Source organism: Cyprinodon tularosa, unplaced genomic scaffold (assembly GCF_016077235.1).
Source record: "Cyprinodon tularosa strain WSP-4 unplaced genomic scaffold, ASM1607723v1 ctg30, whole genome shotgun sequence".
Classification (NCBI taxonomy): Eukaryota; Metazoa; Chordata; class Actinopteri; order Cyprinodontiformes; family Cyprinodontidae; genus Cyprinodon; species Cyprinodon tularosa.
The window spans coordinates 2807609-2834495 of NW_024039008.1; the positions used below are offsets into that span (position 1 = coordinate 2807609).

General features: G+C 35.8%; 2 protein-coding genes across 2 annotated transcripts in view; one reads left to right on the plus strand and one right to left on the minus strand.

Moving 5' to 3' along the window:
- Positions 1–7955: 7955 nt before the first annotated feature.
- Positions 7956–19099, minus strand: jak3 (Janus kinase 3 (a protein tyrosine kinase, leukocyte)). The gene is given in 24 exon segments (XM_038291575.1): positions 7956–8297; positions 8379–8492; positions 8576–8693; positions 9339–9511; positions 9913–10037; positions 10250–10439; positions 10555–10676; positions 10913–11063; positions 11677–11828; positions 11926–12064; positions 12199–12323; positions 12610–12697; positions 12797–12928; positions 13075–13199; positions 14466–14646; positions 14915–14980; positions 14982–15027; positions 15115–15272; positions 15361–15483; positions 16896–17184; positions 17440–17585; positions 18153–18270; positions 18684–18801; positions 18895–19099. Coding segments are annotated over 24 exon segments (3309 nt in total). The 3' UTR covers positions 7956–8192.
- Positions 9332–26887, plus strand: part of slc5a5 (solute carrier family 5 member 5) — a 37247-nt gene continuing 19691 nt past the window's right edge. Inside the window, exon 1 of the mRNA XM_038291577.1 lies at positions 9332–9520. The gene's annotated coding sequence lies outside the window, so the exon portion shown is untranslated. The remainder of the gene's footprint in view (positions 9521–26887) is intronic.

Consider the following 26887-nt stretch of genomic DNA (forward strand, 5'->3'; position numbering starts at 1 on the left):
GAAAATTGGTTGAATGTATAACTGATGAACTACAGTTATTTGCTCGTCCGCTGTTAACTTAGTTTAATGTCTAACCATCTTAATTATTTCAGCAGGACCGGATCTTTGAGCCGGACTTTGAAAGCACTTGATGTTCTGACACTTTTTTGTCTTCATGATATGAAGTCGTTACATGATTAACCCAAGATACATCAGTCCTTATAAACTGAAGCAGGACCAATTTTATGACACATTGAGGTCCCTACAGGTTTGAGCTGAGTTGGGAAATACGGTATCTATGGAGTAGACATGTTCATCCAGGTCTGGGGAGTTGAGAGGCAAGGGACATTTCAAGGAATACTTTTATGAGCAAAATTTTCCCAAAACCTCAACAAAAAGCAGCATTTGTTTTTCTTGTTTTTTTCTTTTTTATGTTGTTAAGACAACAAGAGTCAAAACATGGTTTAAAAAATTGTCTTTAACAACATTATGGAGAATTTAAGGCCAGAACATTAAAAATATCCTGATTGGTACTGCTGAATAATTGTAAAACTTGATGCTGCCCTGTGTGTAAGGCTAACCCTTTATAAACTGCTCAAAAAAACTAAAGGAAACAAAAACTAAACAACACAATATAACTTCAATTAAATCAAACTTATGTGAAATCAAACTGTCCACTTTGAAGGCAACTCTTGGAGTGATTGAAAATCATTTTCACCTGCTTGTCTGCAAATGGAATAGACAACAGTTGGAAATGATTACCAATCAGGACACATTCAATAAAGGGGTGGTTCTGCAGGTTGGGACCACAGACCACTTCTAATTACCTATCTTTTCTGGCTGATGTTTTGGTCACCTTTGTATGTTGGTGGTGCTATCACACTGGTAGCATGAGACTCACTCTACAACCCACACAAGTGGCTCAGGTAATGCAGCCCATCCAAGACAATGCTAGAACTCATGTGGCTGGAGTGAGTTAGCAGTTCCTGCAAGGTGAAGGCATTGAAGCTATGGACTGAAGCTCCCCTTCCCCAGACCTGAATATGATTGAGCACATCTGGTACATCATCTCTCAATCCATCCACAGACTATCCAGGAGTTAGTAGATGCTTAAGTCCAGATCTGGGAGGAGGACCCTCAGCAAACCAACTGCCACCTCATCAGGAGCATGTTCAGGCATTGTAATGAGGTCATGCAGGCAAGTGGAGGCCACACACAACACTAAGCTTCATTTTGACCTGTTTTAAGGACATTACATCAAAGCTGGATCACCATTTAGTTTGACTTTCAACTTTATTTTTGTTTGTGACTCCAAATCCAGGCCTCTGTTGGTCAATATATTTGGTTTGCATTGAAGATTTTTGTGGGATTTTGCTGTCAGCACATTCACCTTTATACAGAACAAAGTATTCAGTAACAATATTTCATTTATTCAGATCTAGGATCTGTTATTTGAGTGTTCCCTTCACTTTTCTTTAGCAGTAGTTTGCAGATAAGTCAAGTTTCAGAACACATGTTGAATTCTAAATGATGCAAAAAATCTGCCAAAGAATGATCAATGGTTTACAGACGCAGACATTAAGGTGGTTTTGTTATGTACATCTCCTGTGGTTGTAAATAATTCCCTACATTTTTACAGCAGCCCTCTGGCTGCAGTGAGTAGGGGATGTATTATAAGCTCAGATTCCCATCTAAAGGCGAGATCGTGTAGACTGCTTAGTTTTCAAATCCAGAAAAAAAATTGCCTGATTTAAAACATATATATATATCTTTCCTTGGCTAATGATTAATAACTCGGACTGTTTTCCTTAAATGCTGCCCCACGAGTTTCTGATTCTTCCCCTCCTGTTGGAGAAACCATGTAAAGTAGGAGCCTCAGAAGAAAAGTGTTCCCTTCTTACGCATCTTTGTGCTTCCTGACTTCATTTTCATATTATTATTTTTTTGTATAGCTGACTAGTTGGCATATGCAGTGTTGAGTCAAGGAGAGCATTTTTTTTCATCTCAACAGAACCACAGAATTTTGCTATTCTGTTTGTTTTTGTGAACTTGGTCTTGTCATATCACTAGGTAGTGGTCAACTATAGTCAGTTTTAAAGGGCTGTATGTTTTTTATTTTTTATTCTGTTATTCTTCTTCTTGTGGTACACATTTATATGCGCAACACTGCTTGTCCTGTCTTGTTTTTACAGGTCCAAATATACCAAATTTATAGTACAGTATGACCGCTTTTACATATAAAAGGGAGAACATGCAAACTTCATTAGGAAACACGAGTCACCTGGTCTATTGCTGCGTAACAAAGAGACAAACTGAAAATAAAGTTTAATTTGGAAAATGAAACGTTTTATAGAAACCTACACATATAAAGCAAAACATGAAAAAACAGAACTATCCCAGGATTTGACCCCAGGACCTTTGTGGAAAAGGATGCTTGATTTATAGACATTTGTGTCCATAAAATAATTGCGAAAAACAGATTTCAATTTTCTGAATTTGTGTGAAAATACTTCTCACACAGTAGTGTATATGTCAGGATAATGTGTATGTAACCCATATGGTTACTGATGTTTTGCCAGAAAGTTTTTTCTGAATTCCCCTTGTACGCACCACCGTTCTCCTAGTTCCACTAAATGCATCATACAGGTGCTGGTCATAAAATTAGAATATCATGAAAAAATAGATTGATTTCAGTAATTCCATTTAAAAAGTGAAACTTGTATATTATATTCATACATTACATACAAACTCATATATTTCAGATGTTTATTTTGTTTAATTTTGATGATTACAAATGACAACAAATGAAAATCTCAAATTCATCATATCAGAAAATTAGAATATTACTGAAGACCAATAAAAACAAAGGATTTATAGAAATGTTGGCCAACTGAAAAGTATGAACATGAAAAGTATGAGCATGTACAGCACTCAGTATTTAGTTGGGCCTCCTTTGGCCTGTATTACTGCAGCAATGCGGCGTGGCATGGAGTCGATCAGTCTGTGGCACTGCTCAGGTGTTATGATAGCCCAGGTTGCTCTAATAGTGGCTTTTAGCTCTTCTGAATTGTTGGGTCTGGTGTATTGCATCTTCTTCTTCACAATACCCCATAGATTTTCTATGGGGTTAAGGTCAGGAGAGTTTGCTGGCCAATTAAGAACAGGGATACCATGGTCCTTCAACCAGGTACTGGTAGCTTTGGCACTGTGTGCAGGTGCCAAGTCCTGTTGGAAAATGAAATCTGCATCTCCAAAAAGTTGGTCAGCTGCAGGAAGCATGAAGTGCTCTAAAACTTCCTGGTATGTGGCTGCGTTGACCCTGGACCTCAGAAAACACAATGGACCAACACCAGCAGATGACATGGCACCCCAAACCGTCACTGACTGTGGAAACTTTACACTGGACTTCAAGCAACGTGGATGAAGTGCCTCTCTTCTTTTCCTCCAGACTCTGGGACCTTGATTTCCAAAGGAAATGCAAAATTTACTTTCATCAGAGAACATGACTTTGGACCACTCACCAGCAGTCCAGTCCTGTTTCTCTTTAGCCCAGGCAAGACGCTTCTGACGCTGTCTGTGGTTCAAGAGTGGCTTGACACATGGAATGCGACAGCAGAAACCCATGTCTTTCATACGTCTGTGTGTGGTGGTTCTTGAAGCACTCACTCCAGCTGCAGTCCACTCTTTGTGAATCTCCCCCACATTTTTGAATGGGTTTTGTTTCACAATCCTCTCCAGGGTGCGGTTATCTCTCTTGCTTGTACACTTTTTTCGACCACATCTTTTCCTTCCCTTCGCCTCTCTATTAATGTGCTTGGACACTGAGCTCTGTGAACAGCCAGCCTCTTTAGCGATGACCTTTTTTGTCTTGCCCTCCTTGTGCAAGGTGTCGATGGTCGTCTTTTGGACAACTGTCAAGTCAGCAGTCTTCCCCATGATTGTGTAGCCTATAGAACTAGACTGAAAGACCATTTAAAGGCTTTTGCAGGTGGTTTGAGTTAATTAGCTGATTAGAGTGTGGCACCAGGGGCCATCAATTTTGAACCTTTTCACAATATTCTAATTTTCTGATATGATGAATTTGAGATTTTCATTTGTTGTCATTTGTAATCATCAAAATTAAACAAAATAAACATCTGAAATATATGAGTTTGTATGTAATGTATGAATATAATATACAAGTTTCACTTTTTAAATGGAATTACTGAAATCAATCTACTTTTTCATGATATTCTAATTTTATGACCAGCACCTGTATGCTTGTCTGAGCAGACATGCAAACGGGTGACCTGAGCTACAGTACTTTAGAGATACACAGTCAAAACTTTTCAGTCTTCCTTTGCAAGACGCACTTTAACAAAAGGAATCTTGCTTTGGCCCAAAACTTTTTTATCTATCATAAGCCTCCAGGCACCACAAGGGAGTTTGTTATTCTCCTCTTCTGTGGCTCAAACCAGTGTTCTGTCAGATCAGCATACCCATGGTAATACGCATGCATGCACATTGCCATACGCTTCAAAAAACACCAAAAAACTAAGTAATTAAATTGTACATAAAATTTTTTGTACATGACTAAAGGGATACACGCCCATTGAGGTGGTCTAAAGACTATATTTCATATAAAACTAAAGGGATACTCATGCGTTGAGGCAGTTTATACTTTGTCTTTATTTGGAAAATATGAAGTTTGTGCTTTTTAATTGTCCTTTTGGATCAGTGTAGATTGACCTTGAGGTTCTGGCACCTATGTGCTGTCCATCACCCCTCAGTTCACAATGGTTCCTGCCTAACTGCCCCTATAAAACAAATCTGGCTACGCCTCTGGATGCAGAGTCCATTAAAAAAAAGTCCAGTATGTTTTTTTTTATAAAAAAAAAAGTTGGAACAAAAGTTTAAATGAAAGACTAGCAGCCACATAAGAAAAGAATAAGCAGTGATACAGAGACTGGGAACATTTCTATCAAAGTGCAAATTAGAGGGCAATCTTTGTGGAATCTTTGTGATCATGTGTGCTTCAGATTTGTAGTAATTTTGGTTAAATATATAATTCTCCATTTATACAATAAACCAAAATAATAATTAAAATAATCCTAGCAAGACCTTTAGATGGCAGAATAATTAGCAGATAAAATGATCCAAAAATGCTTTAGGAACACTTTCCTTATCTTTTAAAAAAGTTTTGATTTGGACTTTGAGTCGAAAACATTAAGTGGTGTACGGTTACATAAAGCCAGTGTGGAGTATAATGGTGATTATGATATAACTCCAGTCTAAAGTATAAGAGGATTAGGGAAAGAATTGAGAGGGTTATTGATTAGAGAGCAATGTTAAAAAATGAATCCTTTTTAACCACTGAGAAGATTTTCAGAGACGAAGGTAAGTGAGCTATAAACAAGACAATCCTGTTTCATATTCCAGAAAGTTAAGAATAGATGAAGCGATAAAGCTATTACCTACAATTGACTGATCATGGCAGAGAGCAAAAAATGTGCATAGAAACAACTATTTTTACTGTAAACCATTTAGGACAAAACTGACTGTAAAACTGCATCTTGTGGATGATTGGTAAAAATAGAATAAACATCACTTTTGAAAATGAAACAACTACATTTTATCTGTAAATCTGTTTCTGGTAAGCTAGAGTATAGGAATGAGTTATGACATTTTCAGTTTGATGCTACATTTTTTCCACTCAAGAGTCAAACATAGGGTGTGTAAGAGTTACCAGGTGAGAGCAGGAAAGAAAGGAGAATAAACAAAACGGATGTCTACAATTGCTGTTAGAAACTCTGGAAAATATGGCGGCTGTGGAAACAGAGACTGGACAGAAGATCAATGGATCATTTACTGTAGACTTTCTGAAAGTACTGCAGTAAATTAAGTGCAGGAAGTTAAGATGACATCAGGAAACAAGCAGAGGACAATGAGGTTAACAGTAATACACAGAGCTGGTATGGTGTCCTTGAATCTAAGCCACCCTGGAAAATTTTACTTTTCTGCTTTACCTGCTGATATTCCATAATTTCGTATACGTTAGAATATTGCTGAAAAATCAACCTATTTCAGGACTAAAATTCACATTAAATTCATCCATTCAAGTAAAACACTAAATATATATATATATATATATATATATATATATATATATATATATATATATAAGTGTTTTTCCCTTTCTGTTATGATGGTGTTCTACTTGCAGCAACTGGCAAAATGTTTTGGATTATGGTATAAATGAGCAATAAAGGAAAAAAACATTTTTTAGAGAAATCCTACCTTTAATCAAATACCATTCACTTCCATTTATATAGCTCCAGTTCACAATATGTTATCTTAAGGTGGTTTATAGAGATAATTCAGGCAAATCATACAGATTGTATAAAAGTTTTTTAGCAGTAACCTAACATGACATCCTCTTGGATCACGTCAAACTTTTGTTTGATGATGGATTGAATTTGTTTGACTGTACTTAATTCAGTCACACTGGAAATCCACACGTTCAAAGGTACAAAGTGCAACTAAAGGAAAAATATTGTACTGACAGAGACTAAACTGCTGTTTGTCTGTTTAAATCAGTGAGACAACCTGATTTATTTACTTAGTCAAACCAATCAAGCATGAGGTTGCAGTTTAAATGAAAGTACGTCTTAAACCTAAAGTATTTATACAAAGAAAAACAATTCAAACCAAACCTAAAAGCTAAATTACCTGGGGTCAAATCTCTGAAAGACATCAGACATCTATTTTATAATATTTCATCTAAAAAGAAAAAGATGCATCAATTCCCTTTATCTGAAAAACTAAAATATATGTGATCAGACAAAATATCTGCAGTTAAAGCTACAAGCTATATTCTATTGTAGAAAATACAAAGTTACAAATATTTTGGATTAAAACAAGCATGCTCTTTATACTGTTGCATCCCTTAACACAATAAAGATCGTATAACATCGAAATGGAGGCATATTTCACTATAATTGTGCTTTGGATCAAAGGTGACAGCATCAGCTAAAGTTAGCGTTGCTGCTACATTTTTTTGATCCACTGAATTATTTTATGTTTTCCTTTTAAAAACCATCTGATAGCATTTTTTATTCCATCTAATTAAAATTGTTTTTGTTTTGCTCACCTCTCCTGCATTTTTAGAGTGTAATTTATTTCATGAAACACATTTGATCATTTAATAACTAAATGTACTCCATGAAAATTGTATACATTCCAGCTTTTTTTTTATTGAGAAATTTACAAAGAATTTATGCTTATAGAACTAATGGCACTTCCTTTTCTATGTGATTCTGTCAGAGATTTGAAAGAAGGCAAAGAGCTATAACTGGATTAATTTATTGATTTGCATGTCTAGAGAGAAATTTGACCGATTCTAAGGTAAACATTCTCTATAACTGTCAGGATCCCTCTCAGTAACACATCAGATACATGCTCCAGGTCAAATAATTAACAATAAAAAAAATCATTGATGCCAGTACTTGTCTAAAGCTATAAACAATCAGAAAAATATCTGCTGAGGTTAAAAATAGTATCAATAAAACTGTTTTTGTAAAAAAAAAATAAAGCATATCTGAGCAATATTTTTTGTTATGTTCTGTGTTAGATCAGCTGCTCAGAGGGTCTGACTTCAGTAACTTTGCCTGTACAAGTTTCTCTCATCAATATAACTGGATAGGTAGCATTTAATGGACAATACCTTAAAGGTATAGTAGAGGGTTTTCATGAATTTTTTAAAAGACCCACCCTCTCCACTTTAAAACAACAGCACATGCACCCTGTAAGGTGTGCGAGAGCATGCATGAGCCCATTTCTCCTCGTGCACGATCTGTTTAAAAGTTTATGTTTGCATCGCTCATTGAAGCTTACTTTCCAAAAGATTTGTAATTTTTCCAGTATGTCAGACTCACCACCATTAAGTGAAAATGGGGACGAGCATGTAGGAGGGCCTTACGTAACCATATCACCAGAATGATCGACAATTAGGAGGACCACTTATTTTGATGATCCACCCGGAAAAACAACATCCTCCACTATACCTTTAACCTTAACAACTTCCTGTAAAATCTCTAGTTTCTGTATATAAGTAAAATAAAACGCTGAAATGCTGCTTTGACTGTGACATAAACTTGAGGGAATAAATACAACGTGTCATTTAATACTGCTGCTGTTAAACTACATCTTTATAGTCTTTCTCAGCCTTTAACATTTTATCTGTCATCCTGGATCATGTTTTCAACCTTTTTTGACAAGTGGGAGAAAGTCGGCCGCTGATCAAAGTCATAGGTCCAACACTCTTTCATCAAACTGTACACCTGGAATTATTAAAGGAAAAATATGAGATGTAACAAATGATATCCGTACAGCTGCAATGCTCATTATCGAGTGTAACTTACCTTGGGAGGGCAGTTTGGAGGAGCTGGTAACCTCCAGTTATTCGCCAGCATGTTTGCCAGATGCATTGAAATAGATGTACCCTGAACGTTTTGCCCAATCTCCTGCAGACAAAGCTGCACAGAACAATTATTATTTTAATTTAATATAACCTTAGATGCTGTCAATCTCTGAAAGCAATAAGGTCCTTTCCTCTTACCCTTTTGGGATTAAAGCTATTGTCACAGTAGGAGAAGAGCTCATGAAGAACAATCCCAAAACTCCAAACATCTGATTTGTTGGAGAATTTATTCTCATTAAGGCACTCTGGAGCTAACCTGGAAACAAGGAGGTTTAATTTAATGTAAATCGAAGTGAAGCCTGAAATAAAGAGACAATAGAAGACATAGTAGTCAGCACTGATAACTAACAAGAAGCAGAAGATCTTTAGCTGTTTTTCCAGAGGAGAAATAATAATTTTTGTCAATATCTGATTTATCTGTTATCTTTTTATGACCTAAACAATATATTGCATAAGAAACATGTGGCATTTTTGCAGTCTGTAGCTTTAGAGTAAATGAGAGCTCAACTGTCTTTTATCGGCTTGTCATGCTTTTGCATTGAATCCATGCATTGACCCAGGTCTATGCATTGGTGCTGATCCTCTATCATTGTGCTCAATGTAGTAACAGCTCTAAATACTTACCACATATTAACCTTTTCAGCTCAACTTATTCCCTAAGAAAATAACACTAGTGATACCCAGGCGCAAACATCTCCATGAAAAGAAGCAGGTTTAAGAAAAATTTTAACTTTGGAAACTAATTGTATGTTAAAAGCTATGAAACAAAGCAGCTAGCGACACAGACAGAGAAAAAACTGTTTTTCTAGTCATATAGAAGGATGTTGTTTCTTATGGTGACGTTTAAAGAAAGATGTTTTGCTTTGTTCCTTCATTAACATTTGAGCAGGGAGGAGTTTACCAGAAGAGGGGGCTCTGTCCAGGCTGTGAGAGGCGGTAATACTCCTTGTCAAAGGGAAGAACTTTGGTCAGACCAAAATCTGCGATTTTCACCAGCGAATCGTTGGCAACAAGAATATTTCTGGCTGCAAGGTCTCTGTGGACATAACGTTGAGTCTGCAGGTACTCCATCCCCTGTAAAAGGTAAAACAGGTAAAAATACTTTTTCTTCTAAATACTTAAGTATTTGTAAAGACTTGTCAAAAATGCAATTACTAAGGCTAGACAGTGCTTTAAGCTGGACAGTGCATTTTATCTCAAAGACTTTTAATATTACACAAGACTGGTTTCACTGCTAGTCAAACATGCCTTTCAAAAGGCCATACAGGGTTCAGAGATCTGCAGCATTTTTGTTTTCTCAGTTCTATTATCAATATATTTTAAATGATGTAGAACTGGCACTTTGTATAGATACAATATTTCAGCCACTATGATGATGACGTTATGATAGTAAAGTTTTAAAATGTATATGTTTGCAGGTAAAACCATACCTCATTTAGTTTTATGTATTTGCAAAAACTGGATGTGAGCCTCACCTTACAGATCTGAGAGGCAAACAGCAGCATCCTCCTGGGGGTGATGTTATGGCGGTTAGTCCAAACATAGCCATTGAGGCTGCCATAGGGAAGGTACTCCATCACTAAGCTCATACTGAGGCGACCTGTGAAGGAGCAGTTAAGTCAACCAGCAGTGAGAATGATTCACACAGAATAAAATATATGCATAAATATTATAGCGTTTAAAGGTATGAATATTAAAATGAATACTCTAGGATATGATAATTGATTTTAGACTTTATATTCTTAATAATGAAAATTATTTTAAGTCCTGTTTTGCTATGTTCCAGTCTATATGTGTGCATGTAACTTTTACCTGCACTGTAGCAGACTCCCCTGTACTTGACGATGTAGTCACAATGCAAAACACTGAGAGTTTTAACCTCCTTGTGGAAATCCTCCAGATTTGAAACTTTGTTTGGCTGCAGCTTCTTCACAGCCACAAGCTCACCAGTATTATCACCCAAAGGATCGTAACGACAAAGCTCCACGCACCCAAAATTTCCCTGCAAACATAACCAGACTATTTGGAAATCTGCCAAACTCAAATATTACCAAACAATGAATGTTAGCTTTTGCAATTTAAACAATGCTTTCAATAATTTGTGGTTTTAAGCTTACTTTTCCCAGATGGGAGATGTAGCATAAGTATCTCTCCTCAAACTGATCATGTTGAGAAGTGCTGAGAGCGATGGACATGGGGCTTTGTGTTACCGGTTCAGTAGGGTGAAGAATCACGTAATCTATCACAAATTATAAAAACACACAAATCAGGGCCATGAGATGCATTAGAAATACAATTTTCTGCAAATATTAAGGACTCAAAGATAGAATCAGTCACATTTATCATAAGGACATTTTAAACAACAAAATATTGGTATCTACTCTAGGATATTTTAAAAAACTGATGATTAGAACATCTAAGAAAAAACACTTGTCCCTCATAGGTCAGATAATCATTTGAAAACAGCTTTAGTACCTGAGGTGATGAGGCTGTTGAGCTGACGGATGATACTGCGACATGAGGGTCTAAAGGCGGCATCATATTCCATGCACTGACTGATCAGCTCTGCTAACTCTGTCCACTGGGAAGGGGGCAGCTGCTGCATGTTCTCATAAAAACTCCTCTTCTATAGTAAAAACACAAAATATGTCTTTAGGGCTGCTTGACAATCTGAACGCTTTTGGTTTGATTACAGCGTCTTGGTGAATATGGAGAAGTGCTCCGGGCAAGGCACTAAATACAACTGATCTGTGTGTCTGAATATAAAGATCCATTTTGTCTTTTATCCTAGCTGTAATTTTTACAAAGCAATAAAATGTATAAAGTTATGTAAAAATAGATAATTTAAGCTATTATTAATGTTATGCAAAACCCCCCAAAAATGTCTGTGGTTATATAACAGCTTTGTTATCACGTAATACTAGACCTCATTTGAGATAAAGCACATCATTTCTTTTACACAGTAAACCTTCCTGTATGTGTCCTTTTTCAGCGAAAAATTAAACACGTGCTGAGTACTGGGTCTCTTGATTTTTGAGCCGAGATATAAATCCACCAATTAAGTACAATTTATAGAATTTTCAAATAAAGCAGGTTGATTTCCATAAACAAAAATAAATAAATTAAATGAAGGAGAAATAAGTTGAAACCTTAAAAGGACCAATTATCAGTGAACATTAAGTAATGGTCCCACAGAGTCTTAAAAGCGTTTACAGTCTCTGCTACATAAATGTCTGTACCTGATCTAAGTTCCAGCCTCTTAAAGGGGAGCTTCCATCGTTGAAGATTTCCCACACAGTGGCACCAAAGCTCCACTTATCACACTCCAGCGTAAGGTTGTCTGGGGTGTTAAGCACCTCAGGGGCCACCCAGGGAATCCTGTCCAGAATAACTGAAAAAGAAAATGTATCATACTAGACACTGTTTATACATTTGTTATATATAATATTTATATATATTCTTTTTTCCCTTTTTTTTTTTTTTTTTACCATCGGTGCCCATCATCACCACACTGATACCAGGGTCACTCAGCTTGATGAAGGGAGAGTTGCCCAATGAAGGGTCACCTTCTCTTGCCAGCAGCAGGTTTTTGGCACAAATGTTTCCATGGACAATGTTTTGTTCTTCCTGTAAAGCACCCAGGTATCTTTTAGACCAATCAAAATTCTGCCTATCTCTAAAGCATTTAGAGCTTTCATCTATAGTAAGAAAAACATTTATTTCTTCAGACAGATTTCCTCTTTGTAAAATGTCTTTCTTACCAGAAAGTTGAGTGCACATGCAAGCTGTTTGGCTATGCTGAGTTTCCAGCTCACTGAGACAGATGTCCCTCTTTTCAAGTAAAGGTCAAGGGCTCCGTACTTGACAAACTCCTGGACCATGATGTCTGTAACAGCACAGCAAGATCTGTTTCTACAGCTGGACTTCAAATACAGATTCTCAAACACTCACGTGAACAAGGACTAAGCTTCAGCCAGAGTAACTTCACACTAGAAGTGAAGCTTAATGTATTAATTGATGTTACTGATTATTGCAATAACTGTGATGTACTAAAATTATATTTTATTTTATTTATTGCTAATTATGTGAGTTAAAACCTGGAAAATGTGTGCAAGGCATTCAAAATCGTTACTCAAATCTAGAGACAATCTTGCCACCTGTCATTAACTTACTTTGCGATCCATGAACACTGACACCATATACATGGAGGAGGTGTTTGTGAGAAACCTGGCTCATTAAACTGGCAGCTTCAAAGAGTGACTGAGAAAAAAGTATAGTAAAAAGATACATAAATGATCCATTAAACCTTAACTTTATGAAGGTTTATATTTAAACACTCATCCTCCAAAAAAAACCCACCTCCCAGCAGCTCTTGTAAGCAGAATCGAGCTCCTTCAGTATAACGTCAGTCATGTGCTTTTCTCCCTCACGGGTGTCAGTTTTGTAGCCTTTAAAAATTCGAGTGAAGGAACCCTGTCCAAGGCTCTCACCCTGACAGGAATGAAAATCTCATGTGAACTGTTCTTTTTAAAGTACATTTATAGTTGTAATAGACTTAAATAAATAAATAAATCTGATGACATAAAGATAAAACCAAGAGATTGCATGTTAATGTTGGTGTCATCTTAAATACGTACCCATTTCAGGTCATCAAATTTGATCATGTGGATCTGAATGTGGCTGAACTTGTTTCTCTCAGGTGACGGAGACCCTAGAGCTTCAAACAAACTGCTGTTTCGTACGATTATGAGGTTTGTTAGCTCTGCAGTGACAGAAACACATATATTTACTTCTCGTTGAAAAATGTATATTTGCATACACTATTATCACGTAAAACCTTTCCTGTTTTAAGCAAATATGGATAGTCTAAATGATCTCTATGTGTTCTAATAATGACAGGGAGGGATTTTTTAGAGATATTTTATTTTTCTTGTTCAAATTCTAGAAGTGAAGTTCACTTTACAACTACTAAGCCTCAGTTTGGAAAACCCCAGATACACTTAGCTTCCCTTATCTTAGGTTCTGATAAGTTCATTCCCATTTTATGTAAATTGAAAGCATGTGTAATTTCAGGCAACATATGCATATTCATGCTTTCAGGCAGCATACCACTTTCTTTTGGGACATCAGAAGAAGTTAAAAGAATTTTTTAGGAAGATCTTCACCACAATTTGCAATTGCAATCAGGGACAAGTTACCTTGCAAGCAAGAGGACTTGGTTTGAATAGTGGCAAAGGGGGTCCCGATCCAAACCGCGGTCTGCTAATCTGTGACCTCTGTCCTAGTTGGATGAATCCAAGTATTTTGTCATAATCGCCTTTGTTACATTTAAAGGAAAACAGGGGAGATCTTAAAGCCTGAGAACACCAACCCAGCTCCGAAGTATGGTGTTGGCAGTATCATGCTATGGGAATATTTGGCCACAGATCAGACTCTTTCACAAAACAGATGGTATCAAGAAGAAATAAAATTTTGTTGAAATATTGAGGCAACTTCTCAAGTCATCAGTTGGAAAGTTAAAGCTTTGATGCAAATGAGTCTTCCAAACAGAGATTATGTTTCATTGTGGTCACCAGAAAACCCTTAGTTTTATTACACATAAAGTTGTGAGAGAGAACCTAAAAGTAAGATGTGAGGTGAACAAGAAACCTCTCTAAGTTACTCGGTTACTGTAAAAGTCTGACTCAAGTTAAACAGTTTAAAATACAGTTCTGTTAAATACTGAGATATAATGTGAATTATTATTACAAATGAAAAGAAATGGCTAATGTTATTACACATGATAGGATTGGCTGTGATTGTTTGATGAAGTCCAATTATCATTACAGAACAATCTTTTATTTAAAAAAAAAAAACATTTTTGAATTTAAGTCTTTGTCCGCTGTACCAATAGTCATATGCTACAGAGTTCTCTATGTACCTGTTAGATGAAGCACAACTTTCAAGCTAGTTTTTTAGCTCCCTGTTTGGTTCCTCAACCTTCCCAAAGTGTTTCTGAACTAACAACGTTTTTGCCTGGGAGACATACCTTTGGGTCGAGGTGGACAGCAGTGAGTTAGCTTGACAGGTATTTCAGCCAACAGCAACTTGTTGTGTTGATAATAGTTGGTGAGTTCTCTCAAGCTGGAAAATGATTTTGGCACACCAGGAAGACTGTAGCTCTCACTTTTAATAATGAGACAGTCTTTGTAATCAAGTCCAAGTGGAGTCTGCGGGAAACAAAAGCAATAGACTTTATTTACAATTTAGACTAGTTTTAGATGAAAGGTAATAACTCAAAAACAGGGACATCAACAGTATATAATGACTAATTGTGACTCTACTTATAGGTCTTTTACAGACTCTTTTAACAGGCTCATTATCCAGAAAGCACCAAAGGGTCTGAGTTTTGTCATTAGGTCAATAAAATTCACAAAAGAGCTGGAGACAGTTTGCAATTTGATAAGAATATAACACGTGAACTACCACTGTCTTTACCTGAACACAGACGGTAAGAAAGAAGTTCTCGTAGTTCTTGGGACTCTGCCGAATAAGGAAGGTACCCGCCTTTACATCCTGACTTCTTCAGCTTGTTGACTGCAAAGTCCGATCTGATGCCACAAGATAGGACCAAGATACCTTAAACAGGTTTACTGGAATACTGTCCACACTGAGCACCTGACAAAAATAGGACTCACGTGATGGGGCCATGACAATGGTTTTTGAGTCCTTCAAGGAGACTTGGTGGAGAAATGTCTTGACAGAAGAAGTGGCTTGAATCTGTGATTAGCCTGAAATATCCATCAATCAGAGACATAAAGGAAAGGGCCTCGCTGCGGCTCTGGAAGCTGGCTTCCTATTGTGGGAAATTAGCGAAAAAAGGGTGCAAAAAAAAAATTTAAATCCATTTAAATTTAATTTCTATATCTTACAAAAGTACTTACCAAGCATCTCTCATCTTTCCGAGTTATTGTGACCATCCTGCTGTCTTGTGGGACCATTTCATTTAGAATCCTCTTAATACTGATATCTACAATTTCATGGAAATCACAGAAGGTCTGCCATTCCTAAAAGAGAACTGAAATTACTGCAAAAGGACTGATTCTAAAGAAAATGAGTCATTTTCCGACAAATAGCCACAAACTACATATGATCACTGGAATAGAAGCATGCCATCTCGAAAAAATAAACAACTGCAAAAACCAGGTTATCTAGAGATGATAGAAGAATCCAGCATTTTTAAAAGCACTGTTTGTGGACCTTAGCTAAAGGACATGGACGAAAATTAGGGGAACATGTGGACAGAAAGTGTTACATATTTTATACTTTTTTCCTGCACCTCTTGACGCAACCAGCATTCAAATCCAGATCCTCCGAATTACAATCAAAGAAATTAATCTCTGCACCATGGGGGCTGCAATCTGGGAATGAGATATCAATGCCTGAAATCTGATAGAATTAAGCCCTATAAGGAAGCAGGCCCAAATAATGTTCAAGGACAGGTTATTAAAGTGTCCAAAAAACAAAAGTAGCTAGTAATCAAATTATCGAGATTTAGCTTTTACTTTGCTTAGGCCACCAGACCCCTTTACAAATTATTCAGAATTAGCATGCATAGACTAGTTTCCCCAATAAAAGAAGCGGCCTATTATGCTTTCAACAGTGTTTCTTTTCAAATAAATGGAGCTCTGGGTGAGCTGGTCTTTCTTCCCCTTTCAGCCAATCAAATTGCAGGAAATCATTGAAATTCTCCTGCGAAATAAAACAAAGTAAAAAATACTGATCAAAGCAGGTAAAATAGACTGCCTATTGCGTAGATAACAGGAAAACCCAACCCCCAATTGACTGCACATGTATACTAGCAACTAAAAAAAAAAAGTGGTAGCTGACTGCTAAGTTACAAATTTTTTATCTGATCTTGTTTGAGCTCCAGTAAATGCTTGTAGGAGCAATGTCAAAATACACCCACAGCTCTTCAGTGAGGGTTCTTCCAACTTCACTTCAGACGTAACTAATGCAAATTTCGAATGAACTCTATGACTCACTGAAGGGCCTTTACACAGGATTAGCCTGTCTTTCATATATATATATATATATATATGTATAACTAAGCCATTGGAAGTCAAGATCAATGAATATACTGGTAACAACAATTGGCAATTCTGTTCAGATCATCACAAACTTCACTAAAGGAATGATTATTGGTTAATTCAAATGCATGGATCTTTATGTTTATCACTAATAAAGTGTCTGTGGTAAGATGACTATACTGTGGGCAATGTTTTGTAGCATGACTTTTTGAATATTAGCTCCCTTTGTTTTGGCATTCATAGTGAAATGCAAAAACGTTGAAACAACTGTAGAGACCAACAAGAGACCAACAAACTATGGAATTAAAAAACTTTATCATGCAGATAAGTAATTATTAAACCCAACTGTGTAACCTTGAATGTTAACAAATATTACAATTTGCACTCACCAGGGCACCATCAGAATGGCCAGTTTGGATTCCCGTCTCGCCACAGACTCGTAGAAGGGTGAAAGTTGTGTCAGAGGAAGAACGATTGACACGGAAGGTCTCACTCCCTAGAGAGGGCTCAATGCCAGCAAGTTCAATCAGGTATTTGAGTTTCAAGCTGTACTCATCAACAGAGCATTTGCCAAGCTTCTTCAAGAAACGCTTCAGGGTGTTTCGGATTCGAAAGCGGTCCAGGCGATTTCGTTTCTGGATGTCGTGCCGATGTGACTTGGGGAGGCACGATTTATAGCTGAGAAACGGCAATCAACGTTAAAGAAAAAAAAAATCACAAACATATTATGATACTGCAAGACATTTTGCAAAGTAGTACTTTAAATATTGTAAATGCAATGCTCAAATTTAAACCTGCTCATTTGCTAGTTCCACATACGTGGTATTTAAAACAAAATCAATTACATCAAGTATAAAATGAAGATGTGCTACCCATATTTCTCCATGCATGATTAATCTTAGAACATCAAGTAAAGTTTTTAACAGTAAATACCTGACAGACTTGCAGAGCTCCCTGATAGTCTGCCGTCGCTCTTTAGCCATTCTCCATAAGTCCAACACAGCAAGGCCAAGGCATTCCTCCTGAGCACTCAATGGTGGAACAATTCCTGCTTCACTTGTAATGAAGTCACTTCGCAACTACACCAAAAGAAGCCATATAACTGACCAAAATATTCAGTCTTTTTTTTTTGTTGCATTTTTCTATTTTTGTACAACAACAAAAACAATTTTTCCTACAAAACAGATTCTGCTCGGAGATAACATACATTCAATACTTCCATCAATGTCAGTGATTGATTATTTTTTGAGTTGCGGAATGTTCTTCTTAAGTCATTCTGCAGTGGTCTTCTATCAATAAAAAAATAAAAGTAAAATTCTCCACTGTGAGATCAATTAAGACAATCAATCAATTCTTCTGATTTGAATTGAGGAAATGTGAAATCTTGAATGTCAAACTCTAACTTTTGCAATATAATTATTATTGTGTACAGTAATTGGCAATCAAAACCAGGTAAACAATCTTAATTTAAACAATACCTATACATTTTTGTAATGAAACTGAAGAGCCTTCATTTGAACTTTTTTTCTTTGACAATTTATCTTCCTTAGCAGTGTTGCACCATAAACTTTTTGACATAAAGCATTGAAATATTACATTGATTTAGTGCCTTTAATGCAAGTGAGGAAGATTTTAATGTATTTTACCTGAGCAAAAAGGTAATCTATGACATTGTAGTCAAGGACTGGACTAATTCTATCTCTTGTCAGACTGTAGCGATATGAGGTTCTTGATCCTTGGCCAAACCAGTTTCCAAAGACAAACCTGAATTCATAAACAAATCAGTTTCATTAAACTTTAAGACTTGTCACTCATCACCACAAGCCATAAAAATTTATGTAAGCTACACAATAAGTATCCGATTTTTATGACATTTCTTAATGTACAGTATACTGTATATAACACTCAGGAGTTCTAATGCATGTATTTTACAGTTAACTAAGGACCTATACCCTTCAGTTAGGGGTCTCAGATTAAATTGAAGGAGTCCATAGAGAAAATAAGCAGACATGTGATATATTTATTAGGTATAAATCCCTATATGACATTGTGCAATGATCTGAGGAAGGATGTTGAATCATTAATCCAAAACTGCAGAATCCTCTCCCAGGCAACGGAAGACAACAGATTATAAAGACTCTGTTTTAAATGGGTTTTTTTTAAAATGGTAGTCTTACCTGACTCTAAAGTGAATAAGTAAGTTTTCATCTGAGTCAAACATGTGTGATGGTGGATACCAAAATGACAGATCTGAAGATGCCAGACCAAAAAGGCTCAGGTACACTGGGAGGATTCCTAAAAAAAACAAAAAAAAAAACATAATTTAATAATTTTATTTGGTAAACCAGTACTTAAAACCCACCAGAAGCTTCCTCAATGAATGCTTACCACATTTCTTTCCTGCTTGGATGCAAACATTTTCTGCAGATATCTGTCCAGGTGAAATTTGGAATACTGTTGCATCCTTTGTGCCAGGAAAAAAGTAGACATGCACTTGTAAGCCGGTTGCCATGCTGGAGCTGGACCTCTGACTTCCCCCCCGGTCTCTGATCACCAGGGGGGTCGATTCTTCCTCTCTAGAATTCACAGGCATGTCTGGGAATAAAATCAGAAGCATTTGTAAAATATTTGCTTAAATGTAATCCCATTAAAACATTTTGGTCCCTCTATGAGTAAACATCAGAGAACCTAAGAGAAACAGGGGGAAAAAAATATGATTTCATGACAAGATGGTCGGTCATTGACACTACAATGTCTTCTACAAAAAAAATCTGTTTGTAGCATTGTTCTTTGTACTAAACTAATCATAGATATTATAACAAAAACACAAAAGTAGTAGTGAATTTGAAAGTCAAACAAAAAGTCTCAAAAAATCATAATTCTTTTGTGGATTAGGAAAAAAATATTACTTCAAATGTTTTCTTTTCTCTCATATTGCTGCTCTATAGACAATAAATCTCTAATTCTGCATATAAATTAATACAATTTGTTATACAGATCTAAAAATGAATATAAACTACATATACGTTAAACACAAGGTGGATGCTTGATTACAACATTAATGATCAGCTATTTTGCCAAGATTGGAGCTCTGCATAAGGAACTAGATGATATGATATTAAGATGATACTTAATATCATATAAGAGTGTGCTAAACTTTCAAACCAGACCTTGCTTCCAATAAACATTGCTTCAGTCTTTTGAAATGCATTTACTGATATTTTCACTGATTTAAGAATTTAAGTTAATTAAAAACCTTTCGTGCAGTCTTCATTTTGGCTTTAAAATGTCTAATGACACAAAACAAAGAGGATTATAAGAAAGAAAAAATACAAAAAACACAACACTGATGCATACTTTGACTTAAGGAGCCTTTTTAAACCTTAATGATTAACAGGTCACATTCAGAATTTGGATTAAAACCAAACAAAAACAGTGATCTTAAACTAATATTGCACTCATGAAATCAAATTCAAAATCCCGGTCCTTCTTTATTTTCTTTCTAAATATTTTTGTACGGCTAATAAGTACATTTTAGTTTGGGCTATAGACAAGAGAAAAGTCTGCATTTATTCTGGTAAAGACTGTTGGTTTTTGTATTACGTATCAAAACATTAATTAATACTTGTTTATGTAACATTGAGCTGCACTCCCACGCTGTCTGCACTTATGATGAAGAATTAATCAAGGAAGTCAATGCCTCCCCTTTTAGTAAAAAAATCCCATTAACTCAAAAAAATCTAAAAATCAAGTTGTTGTTACAATTTGTGTCATCATTTAGGGAGGAGTGTTGGCCTAGTGGTTAGAGCAGTGCACTTTTGCTCTGAGAAGGTTGTAAGTACCTTGTTCGATACCCACAGCCTGCACTCTGGGTCCCTGAGCAAGAAGCTTAACACCACATTGCTCTATGGGCACCCCATGATTGCAGCCCACTGCTCCCCAAGGGCATGGGTGAAATGCAGAGTTAAATTTCTCCAATGTGAGATCAATAAAGTTCAGTTATTATTATGAGCATTGTTAATGTTTAGAGAGTTGTTATAACGAATAAGAGATTCATTTGCATGGTACTATTTTTTAAGCTTCAACTGAGGATTCCAAAGCCATATTTGACTGTTTTTTTTTATTTAAGTTAAAGAGCCTCCTCAAGTTTGTAAAAATATTATTATTCAAAATACATTATGGATCTTTTTTTTAATAAAGATTGTGGGGGAAAAAAACTCATTAAACATTGCAAAAGTGCAAATCTCTCTGTTGTAGCTTATAATAGACTGTGACTATATGGTGTTGACAAACTCCATAATCAGGTTGCCATTGCCATTGCCTGGTTTGTTCTTGATGTCTCATCTCAACTGAGATTAGTCAAAAATGTTGAGTAAACTAACTAATAATATCAAGCTTCTAACTCCATTATATTTTAGTCAATTTTCTCTGAAAGGTTTGTCTGCTGTAATCTGTAGGTGTTATGTTAAAATTTCCATTGTGTGTCTCTGTCTTTCAGCACTTTCCTTCTTGTTTATTATTTTCTGTAGTTGTTGCTGTTATTTTTGGTACTCTGGGTTTGCTATATCAAGTCTTTTCCTTATCCTCACTATTGCCTGGTGTCTTTTAGCTTATATTCCTATCTATTGCTTTGTCTTGTCATTTAGTTATCATTGTTTTCTCATTCATTTATCCTGAATCAGTGGATAGGTTCTGTTAGTTTTATCCTTGGTTTTTCTTTTAATCATTGCCCCCAGCCAAAGCCACCAGTTAAATAGCAGACCTCATTAACCTGTGTTTCCTCATTCAGCCTATAGCCTTCTATTTAAGCACTGTTTGTTTGTAGTTTTCACTTAGTCCTTTTGTTTGCTTATTGTCTCAATGTACAGTTTTGTACCCCTCATCCATTTTTTGTACATTTGTTAGTTATGTCATTAAATCCTTCAACTCATCATGGTACTTTAACTATGGCATTGCTCTGTAAATTTCCACTTTTCAGCAAATATTTAGTACTTTGTCCATCTTCTTCAGCTGCAGCATGCTCGAGGTGATATCAAAGGAAAGACAATTCTTCTAGTTTTTTTAATTCGGTTTTTACTCAAAAAGGACATGAGACAAGTGGGGAAAGCTGCTTACTAAAACTCCTGGTCCTAAGAGGAAAACATTAGTGACACTTGCTTAAAATAACATCTGCCTTCTCAGTATCTGATAACAGTCTTTTGTGCTTCCTGTGGCTTGGCCTGTTTCTGAAGATGAGTGGTCACCTCACAGTTGTCACATATATTTTACATAATTGTTTGCTTTGTATGGATTAGAACCCAGAGCCCTCTCTGTCTCACTGGATATTATCATTGGAACCAGAAAAGTCTTTCAGAATCCCAGTAACTGTTTAAGTCTGACTTAAAGATGGTTATCCATCATACACTTGACAACATTTAAAATATAATAACTGGAACTTCCCACCAGGTTTCTGTGAAACTAATTCTCAAACTCTGCTAAATTAGGAACAATATGGTTTTACAGAAATCCAAATACAGAAATCCCTTTGCAGGCTTATGTCACATTATTTAACAACTGGGTTTTAAAAGACTTTACTCAGAAAACATATTTTACTGAATTTACACTGAAAAGCATCAAAATACGAGTATAAGGTACACTGAGTCAATATGAAGTTTCAAAAATCAAAAAGTAAGCATTCACTGCAGATACATGTAGCTGTAGCAGAACAAAAGAGACACACATGTCAATGCTGTCAGTTGCAAACTGATGTCTGACCTTTCCTCGTACATCATCTCCATTATCTACCTCTTGCTTCCACGTTTAACTCTTTAAATAAATAAAAACCTAAAGCCACAGGTTGAGCTGTTACCTTTTACATTTGTGTGTCCTTATTTCACCAATTCACCAGTCTGTTCCTGTAAGTTTGAACTCTTCGTTTTTTCAACTTCTGCGTTTCCTTCTCTGTTTGTGTCACTGTCAGCGTGTCTGGGTGTTGACAGGAAGTCCTTTCTGATTTCCTGATTTTTGACAAGCCTCAAAAAAAGTCGACTAAAACTGTCGTTAGTCTTTCATCTTTGTCAGTTTTTTATCTTACAATTGTAAAACATTTTTCTTAACCTAACCCTCCAACCCAAAAATGATATTTTATTTGACATATAAAACAACTTCAATAAGGTATACAGGACATTGTCTGAAAATAATTTGATTTCTTTTTTAAATTGAACTTCCTGCATCCCTTCCCTGCATCTTTCAATTAGTTCAGCCTTTTAATCAAGCTATAGAATCTAAACCATAGAGAATCTGACAACATTTACAACAAAAATGTCTTTTTAAAGATTCAGAACTGACAAATAAGTTTAAATTACTGTGATGAAAAGGGTGTTCTGTTGTTTTACTGTAATTTTCTAATTATGGACATTTTAAAATTGGCCATAAGTGACAATATTCAAAAATGCTTGTTGAAGAATAAGTTTCTCTTTTGCATCTCCATAAACAACAAAAGAACAATAATAACTGAATTATAATCATTTGCAGAAACACAAACACATTCTGTTCATGTACTTATATTATGATGCTTTCTCGGTTCTCTGTTATTCAATTATTATACGGCAGAAGTTGCTGTTAAGTGAAAGTGAGGTTTGTTCTTTCAAGAAATTGATTCAATCTAATATTTCAGGAAAAGGAACCCAGCTGACAAGTGTGGCTTCTCTTCTCAGCAGCGCAGCTTCCTGTTCTCATTTTACTAAAACCACCTGCTCTATACTATGAGCATTCACATCCAACTTGGTTTGATTTATTGTCATTATCTTTTTTGCATTTGATGCTCATTAATCATCTTCGGTCTCAATTTTGAGTATATAAATTACTTGGTTATATGTGCAAATTGACCTCTAAACCGTTTTAGTAGAGTTTAACCCTTTTGATCCTAAAAAGAACATTATAAATGTTTTTTTTTTCTATTAGAAATGTGTAACCATGAAAATATCCTTGTTATATGATAAGTTTATATTGTCCCCAAGTTTCCTGTTAATACGAAATAAGAAGATGATTCATCCTCCATGGATTATAAGATGCATACATGAGGTTGTGCATATTGACCATTTATTATTATGCTATTGATAAAGTCCTTTTAACCCCCTACAACCCCACTTTTTGCTCATAAGGTAATTAGCAAGTAAATGCTACAGCACTGTGGCCTAAGAGAGAAAATTTTTATTTCTTTCTGGGACACATATCACATAACGGGCAAACAAACAAACAAAAAAAGACAGACCAAACGAAAAAAAATAAAACAATGAAACAAAAACTGAGGGAATTGCCAAAAATCACAGGCTTCTGCCAAGAAGACATATTGTTTGAACTCATGTTTGATCTGAATACTTTAAATCGGTAAGGACACTTTAGCCATGGAGGAAGTGCATTAGATGTGGCTATAGTCAGTGTTTTGATTTATTTCTCTTAAAGCTAAATTTTTTAGCTACAAAACAGCTCCTGTGATCCAAAGTCTCTGTTTTTTTTTGTTTTTTTTTTCTCCGTTTGTTTTAAACAAGACACATTAAGGAATGCTTTAGTTATAGATCTACTGTCTTGTTGAAACAGACTGGTTACCCGTTTACCTTGTGGAGCAGAGATTTTTGTGGTCGGAGGAATTTGATAGTTAAAACTGTGTAAAATAATTTTCATTACCAGAAGGAAAGGTTGCAAACACTCGGATATCTTCCAGTGAATTACAAGAAGCTGTTTTAAACTTCAAGTTGTTCTTTCGGGGCCAGAGTAAAAAATGAAAATTCACAAGAGGTTGAATGGGGGTAACAAAACCTAATTTAAGGTGAAACATGCAATCAGGCCAGCATAAAAGTGTTTTGTTATTTTTAATAAGAGCTGTTTAATCCATTCATGTGTTCTTACATTTTAATTGCCGAAGCTTTAGTGGTTTGAAGTCTGCTCCTGCAACAGTTTTTGCTGTGATAGCAGAAAAGGAAGATAAGACATGCAACTCTGAGGAAAAAAATCCCAGATTGAGTAAAAGCAGAACATTAGGAATAATAATGATGAATCATTTTGATGACTACTACTGCTTTTCACTTCTGATGCGTATTTTCCCCAGTGGCAGATTGTGGTTCTCTGTTTATTTGATGTCTAAAACTCTTTTAAATTGGTTTCTAACACTTTCCAGACAAATAAATGTCATGGCTTTATTGGCCAGTTTATGGCATTTTTATACTGCTCTTGATTATTATTATTTTTTTTAGATGTGTTGCTTTTAGATATCTTTCTGACAGGTTTAGTTAAATCATTAACTATTTATAATAAAGTTGAAAAAAACAATCACACTTGATTCATGATTTTAAAAGAGAGGACAATAACCTTTCGCAATAGGGCAAGACTTTCTACCTTCCAATACTTTCCTTAATTCAAGGCACTAGCAAGTGGTGGACTGGTGCAGAGATAACAGCCTGATCCTGAACTTGGAGAAAACGAAGGAGATTGGGAATAGCCGGCCTAACCACGCTCCACGGCTCATCAGCAGCTCAGCTGTAGGGGTGGTCAGCAGCACCAAATCTTTTTTAAGGTTTGCTAAATTTTCTGGTATGTTGGTGAACAAAAGGTAAAGCTCGGTTTAGTAAATAATAAAACCAGCTCTTTCAATTATGTGATACTGATTTGTGTGAATTAACAATGATACAGCTGCACACAGATTGGTATGGAACCCAAGGTTAAGTGTTTAACCCAGAGACTCAGGGTCAGGAGAAAGCTGGAACCTAGCCTTACATGTTCATACTGCATAACAGGTAGTCTTCCCACTGAGCCCAGTCTTCCTGGAAAAAAAATATAGATATAAATCAGTGTATCTTATCTTTCATATATTTTCATTTTCTCTGTTTTGTAGTTTAGCCAAAAGCTGTTGACCTACAGAAGAGTTAGTCTGAAAAAGCTCTAAAATCCTTAGTATTTCTTACATTTAATCTGCTTTTAACTAAATGGTTATTTTTTAACCCTATAGCAGAAAAACAGCTACTGTTTGGAAATAAAAGTGAATTAGGGTAAAGCCCTAAGACATCAAGATTTTCACAGTTTCAAAGGCAACCTTGGTTATCATTAATCACTGACAGAGATAATTCAACTAGGTAAAAGCAGTCTTTTTCGGAGTCCTTTGACCTTTAATATTCTAATAGAAATTTGTCCTTTTTTTGTTCTATCGTATCTATTGAAAATCTACAATGAAGTTATTTTCAAGTCGTAATTAAGGACAACATTTTCTCCATTCATTAACTGCATCCCAAGGCAGGAAAGAGAAATTAGGGTAAAGCTCTGAATAAAAACATCTACCGTATATTCACCAAAGTCACTTTAAAAGTCTATTTTTTTTAATTGACTTATATAATGTTATATAATGTTATATAATCTTCATCATAATCAGATCTTACTCCAAATAACAAATCATTGGGTCAAGGTCTACAGTAAAAGACAAAGATAGTACATTTTTATAGCCAAATCTTAACTTTATTTTGTGTTTAGGCGGCTTTCATGTGGTTTTATAGACAATAAAAAACCTTTAAACAGTTTACAGATACTTTTTGATTAACAGTAAACTTTCACAGCACCATCCAGAATGTCACTCCAGATCAAATGTGTTTCTTTCTCTGCTGCAGAAGAACTTGCAAAACACTCCCAATACTCCAACCTGCAGTGTTTTTATTAAATCGAGTTTAAAACAATCCTAAATGTAAAGATAAATACTTTTAGCTGAGCCAGTAACTATCATAGATACTACTAACAAACTATTAATGTTCTGTAAATTCTGGGGGGAGGGGGGGGTTCAATCAAAGTCCATTATTTATTCTAAAGACCAACTTTCTCTGTAGAGGTATTATGTGATAAGAACCATGCTTTAAAATAGGAAAGCCAAGAGACTTTTCCTTTGCAGTGGATCTGACTAACTATAAATACCAGGCAGTTACAGGGATTTAGCCTACAACATCATCCTGTCAGGGTTCTGCCCTCTGTTTGGGTTTATTCTTGGTTTCTTTGCATTTGTTTTCTATCAGTGTTTAGTTTTTGAGTTACTCTCTGTTGCCCCGTTGTGCTTGTTTCCTTTTCTCTTGGCTTCCTTCTGGTTGGTTCCACCCACCCCTGCTTCCAATCTGCTGATTAGCCTGTCTTGTTTCAGTCCCCCCATATATACACCACCTCAGTCATTCAGTACTGTTTTGTTATTCCCTCATCTCTGGCTTCCTACATGAGTTTTCCCTGATTTAATCTTATTTTTGGCTCTCAGTATTTTGGATTTTTGGATTTCTGCCTCAGTTGCCTGTTAAATCTGCAAGACTCATCTCTGAAAAACCTCCACCCAACCTTGACACATCCAGACAATTTTTTACATAAAGAGAGAGAATTGTTT